The sequence below is a fragment of the Apus apus genome, chromosome 5 (assembly GCF_020740795.1).
Source record: "Apus apus isolate bApuApu2 chromosome 5, bApuApu2.pri.cur, whole genome shotgun sequence".
NCBI lineage: Eukaryota > Metazoa > Chordata > Aves > Apodiformes > Apodidae > Apus > Apus apus.
Genome location: NC_067286.1, coordinates 5407222 through 5413221, shown reverse-complemented (window position 1 = coordinate 5413221; position 6000 = coordinate 5407222). Strand labels below are relative to the sequence as shown.

At 35.9% G+C, this 6000-nt stretch overlaps 1 protein-coding gene across 1 annotated transcript in view; it reads right to left on the bottom strand.

The window, feature by feature from the left end:
* Positions 1–2206: 2206 nt before the first annotated feature.
* LUZP2 (leucine zipper protein 2) overlaps positions 2207–6000 on the bottom strand; it is a 183955-nt gene continuing 180161 nt past the window's right edge. Inside the window, exons 11-12 of the mRNA XM_051622066.1 lie at positions 3512–3589; positions 2207–2855 (exon numbers count right to left, since the gene is read on the bottom strand). Of these exons, the coding sequence (XP_051478026.1) occupies positions 2751–2855; positions 3512–3589 (183 nt within the window). The 3' untranslated portion in view covers positions 2207–2750. The remainder of the gene's footprint in view (positions 2856–3511; positions 3590–6000) is intronic.

The window sequence follows — 6000 nt, the reverse complement described above, 5'->3', positions numbered from 1 at the left end:
CACCTCAATGTCCATCTTGTAGCAATGGGCCCAAAACTGAACACAGTACTTGAGGTGAGGCCTCTGACCAGTGCTGAGTACAGGGGGACAATCACTTCACAAAATATATCAGATATACCTATACCATATATAGATAAAAGATTAATGTAGACATCATTCTTTTTCTTAATTCTGTATAATTATTTGGTTTATTCTAAAAATACTAGGTATAAAACAGGGATTCCCCAGTCATCATCTTCAAGAAGCAAAACAAGCACACTGAAAACAGATGGGAATCAGTGTCCCATCCGAAGGTAGTCAAGTAATCCTCAGACCAGACATAACCGATTTCCACAACTTTAAACAGAACAGGATTAATTCTCCACACCAACATGGCTTTATGCAGTTCCGTCTCATCTGATCTTCACCATTGCTTAGGGAAAGGGATACACAAAAGTGAAAACATACACATGCAAATATACCCCAGCTCACCATCCCAGGGCTAGAGGAAAACTCTTAACAATAAACCTTTGGGAAACGAAACAAAAATAACCTCAGAACACTCTATTCACCCTGATACTTCTTGGTTTTCTGATGGTAAGCTGGTTTATTACATTAATTATCTGTTAGTTAAATACCACTTAAATGATGCACATTCCCAGGAAGCAAAGGGCTGCTCAACCATTCACTGGTTTCAGGTATGTTTACAAAAACCCACCAAACTCTATTGGTGCCAATTTATAAGGTACATGTTTTTAATGTTGTGGGCACCATCCTGAAGCCATTCCCTGACACAGCAGTAACAAGCAGCTGTAACAAGAGCAGATAGGCTGGCAGCACTGCTGAAGACTTTAGAAAGGAGGCCAAGTGGAACAGCTTACCTCCTTCCTCTGGGACACGTACTTTAAGATCCATTTCCTTTCTAGATGGATGACTGGAACAGTTGCAGTGACCTTTTTAGCTGATACCTCGGGTATTTAAATTAAGATATGTCATATGCAAAGAAATGTTGGTTTTGACTTTACTGGAAATTAGATACGACAGGCTCACAAGTCTCCATCTCACTGCAAAATCTGAAATACAGCAGACTGTCCTCAGCCAGATTGGTTGTGGCTGTAGCTGAAATGCAGCAGATGTCTGCTATGGGGCCCACATTTGCCTGTAAAACAATTCATATTGTATTTGGTACGTGTGATTTCATTATGATTGATTTTAGGATCAGCTATGAAAAGCCGCATCTATTTTCTGATTATTTCAGTAGCTAGGATTTCACTTCTTTTGACACTTAATGTGGATATTTTTCTTTGATAGTAGTGCAGCTTTGCTGAGCAGAACTTTGCCATCATTTGGTCATCTCATGAGATTCTTTCCTTTTAAAAATGATTGTAATTTTTCCAAGCAGAAATACCTTTCATTCTGCAACATCTGCCTTTGAGTAGAGGAACATATACAAAACATCAGGGTGAAATATTATTCACACCAGCAAGGAAGAGACAGCTACTGGATGAGACTGTTGAAGGACAGATAAAAACTTCCAAGCTAAAACTGCAGGAGAGCACCAGTAAATGATTCAAAAAAATGTGTCTATTTTCTTTTTAAACTGATTCAAAAGCAAGGAAAGGCAACCAATATAAGTAAACTACTTTCAAGCTAGTAAAAGTTGTGCTGCTGTGTGCAGTAAGTGGGAGCTTACAAGTTACAACAGCTTAAACACTTAATGCGAGGGGAAAGCATAAAAACACTGGATCTGGCAATGAACTGTTCCTAAGGTGCTAGTTCTTGAAAGATTTGCATCTTGACGAGACATATGAATTCCTAAATTAGACCAATAATGACAGGCACACAAACAAGCAAAAGCCTTCTCTCTTCCTTTTCTTCCCTTCCTTTCTGTTTTCTTGTCATATGTGACCCATGTAAAACTGGAAGAACTCCAGGAGTCACAGAGCTTACCCCAACCAAAATACTCCTCTGCTGCAGTGACCAAGGTCTACTTGTAGTGGACAACAAGGGGTTTTACTATTTGAAGTGCATTTATCCTGTTGACATCTGCACAAATACAAGGGATGGAACTGACTTCCCATAACTGGTACCCAAGCTATAAAATTTTAACTCAGTTCCACCTGCAAAAAATTTTGCTTGAATCCTAGAAACCATGACTCTATCTCCATCTCTTTAACTTTGAATTTCTGTTAACACTTCAGTGCTCAAAAATGGACTAGTCGTCACAGCAGTTAGAAAAAAAAAAACCAACCAAACATCTTTTATTGTTTGAGTAAGCAGATTTGAAATGGTATTACTGAAAGGTAAGTATTCATGGCCCCCACTGTTCCCTTTTTACAGTTACTCTCATGAGTGGTGTTGTACTTCAATTAAGTTTACACCAATATTTTTTTTTCCCCACATTAACTGCCCCTTAATTGTTCACTTGATTTAAAACCCAACTTGCCATAAAGGTACATGAAATTGAAGAGACTGAGAAAATACTGGAGAATGGTTGTTGTTTACAAAGGAACTAATTTATAGTATGCAGTTACTGAGCATGTAGAACAAGAGTTCAAAAACCAGACTGTATTACCAAGCATTTCTTTGAACAACCATTTTGGATTATTGCTGAAAGGTCCTAATTGGTCTATTCTAGACTAATTTACAAACATTCATAAAACAGTGAAAAATGCATGCTTTAGAAACCTGGTACATTTCATGCCTCTGGACTAAAAAGAATATGAAGATGGAAGCGAGTGATGGACATTTTGAATCTAGGTTAGTAGTGCTCAGAGGTTTTTTTCTTTTGTACTAACAGACTCTTCAATTTTTTTCTCATTCCTTTCAGGTGATTTTTTATCTTCGGGTTTAGTCCACGGAGGGCTGTGCAACTTCTGTTGAAGGTGAAAATAGCATCAGTGTAAGTACTGCATAAGTGATATACACATATATTATATATAATACATTAAAAATCCTTGGCAATAAAGAAACTGATACACCAACCTTAAACTACTTTAACAGAATATGATATTCAACAACTGTGTCTAGAGAAGGAGTTTGAGCTCTGCTAAAGGAAGAATATTTAACAGCCTTTGGCAATGCCAAACCATAAGAGTCTGATGCTGCTTTAAAATCATGGTGGTTTTTACCTTTTCTCTTGATCTACCTAAGAGCTCAGATGTACAACATGCTTAAGACTTTTCTGTTGGTAAAAGTGCTGCACACAGCTTCACAGAATTGCAGATACAGAATTATTTTGGAAATGTCTCCCTCCTCCTGTTCCCAGAGCTGTGGTCATCACATTATTAAATTAAGTCATTTGCCTACTAGGAGATTCCAGTCCTTCAAGTATTAAGTAGTTTTGCAAATTGTTACTAACCAGGAATCATTTTGAACAGACAAATTGCAATCAGCTACAGTTGAAGTCTGAACTGAGTAAGCAGTTCTATTTCAAAAGCTTTGGTGTAGAATGCATAAATAGACTTCAAATAATTGCATGCTTCACAAGACCTTCTAATAAAAGCCCAAGAATTACTCAGAAACAAAATACCTGAAAGCTTGTCTCTGCTTCTGCTGTCTTCAAACGAGATGTTGAATTATTGCGATTCCCCAAACACGTCTTGCCAACCTGTCAATACAAATGTCAGAGATAACTTTGCTTTTTTTTTTCCTAAAATATTTATGGTCTCAGTAAAAAAAGTAAATTAAAAAAATCACAGTGTTTTGTTTTTTGGGGTTGTTTTTAGCCCAGTTGAACAAATCAAACAAAACAAAGTTATGATAGTTCAGCGAATCCTACACTCCCATCATCCCTATAATAATCCACTGTTGGCTGTAAAGTTAACAACACTTATCTAGCTTTTTTTCATCACAAATATCATAAAATTATTTTTCTCATCACAAATAGTGAAGTTAATTCCTACAGGGGTCCCATGGAATGGATAAGTAATTATAATTGTTATGGGTGAGGAAATAGTAACACAAACAGCTGAAAACTAACATTACAGGTAGGACTTCACTATTACTATTCCCTGGTCTAAACTGCTAAAAGTCTTATGTACAATAATCCCTGAGTGGGGATCTGTCTAACAATTCCCTCTATGGGAAAGTCAGATGACTCTCAAGGTATGGAAAACCTTGTTAAGATTCATTGCTGTCATTTTATTCCAGCAATAACATTTTCTTTACCTATGTGCTTTTTCATATGAGGAAAATGGTGTTTAAAAGCATAAATAAAATTAATTACACAGTAGATTTTTGAACCAAAGAGACCTCGTGTATGGGTCTTTAGCAGAGAAATAGCCAACACTGAAGTTTCTGCTGTAATTAATGTCCTTTCAGGAGAGGGATTAATGATGATGCCATAGATTAAGAAAGTGAAAAGTGCAATACAGTAAAATATTGATAATTGTTGATCATTACTTTAAAATCTGTTCACATTGAAATTTTTCTGTTTGTTTTGCTATAAAAATAAATTAGGTTTTTAATGGTGTAAGCTATCAAGACTTCAACATAACAGTGGTTTTTTTATTTTAAATTTTAACATCACTCTTCCTCTGAAATGTTTCCTGTTTAGCAAAAGCCCTTGAAGCTTTCTAAAGGTAAATCAAGCCTAGATACAATATTTTTTACACAGCAGACATAGCCCAGCATATTTGTGATAAAAAAGTGAAAAAATCATTAGTTCAAGGACATGAGCTTTGCCCTCAGAAATATGAGCACGTGTCTTCCACAGGAAACTCCCAATAATATCACTACAAGGTTTGCTGGGACTTCTACAACTTTTCTTTTTTCCTTTTTATATTATGATTGGTAACATCAGTCTAGGATAGAATAAGGTATTTGTGTGTAAGAGAGCAAAGGAATCATTAATAAAAAGGAAAGAAACTTCTAACTGGAAAGTTTTGAGACATGTTTTGGAGAGACTCTTAAGACAGCACAAAGCAAACCTGAACTCATCCTGTGGTAACTTAAATCATGACACAGCAAAAATTACCTCATTCAGCAGAGTACACTGAAGATAAACACCCCAACACGTAAATTAAATATCAAGCAATTTTTATAAATACCCTTTCAGTAGAAATGACATTAGATTGGAATTAATTAAAAAGAAAGAGACCAACAAGGGAGAAGAAAATTCATTAAGTTTTTGCACTTGAGAAATTCTGACAGTCCCTTGCCAGTAACAATGTTGATCTATGAAACAGGTGTGAAAAGGAAAATGAAACGTGTTATTAAGAAAACTACTTGGAGAGGAGAGGGCTGCCTCCCTCCTGAAAGCTTCTAGAGAGACCGTGGTACTGGCAAGGATTTTACTGTATTTCAGGGGGGTTTTAGTCCCTGAAGTGAGCCTCTGAGATGGTGCAATTGGAATGATTGATGGTGGGGACTCCAAATTTTTCCCACAACACCCAATAGCTAAGGAAAGCTGGATTAATATTTCTTGTATGGAATAATCAGGGCAGTACTGATAGGAAAAATAACCTATTAATAAAGCCCTTACTCCTTTTATGGTTCATGTTGCAGATAGATGACAAAAAGTAGGCATTTTTAATAAACACATACAATTTCAAAAGCTTTGAAGTGTGGTGCAGACAGAACTTGTAATTAACCTATTTATTAGTGAACAAGACTAAAAAAATGTTTTCGGCTCAGTCAGGAAAAATGTGAAGGTTTCAGAGACTGTTAGGTGAGCAGCTTGAGAAAAGATGTTACAGTTTAAAAAAGGAGCAGCATTTCAGGTTGTGTAATGAGGAGGACAGAGAAAATACTAATGAAATATAAGGTTGTTTAAAAATTCATAATTTACTCTAACTGGATATAACGAGAAATTTCAGGTAACCTGTTTCACCAAGACAATAAATAGGACATAAGAATAAAAAAAAAGTAATTTAAATGAATAAAAATCTAGGTTAATTATTTAGGACATACACAAAAGGAGAAAAATACAGACAAGGTTGCCTTAGAGAAAACAGTAGCTAATGATAAAACAATGCTTTCTAAATGACTAATCCTTCAGACTCTTTTCACAGACCAGAT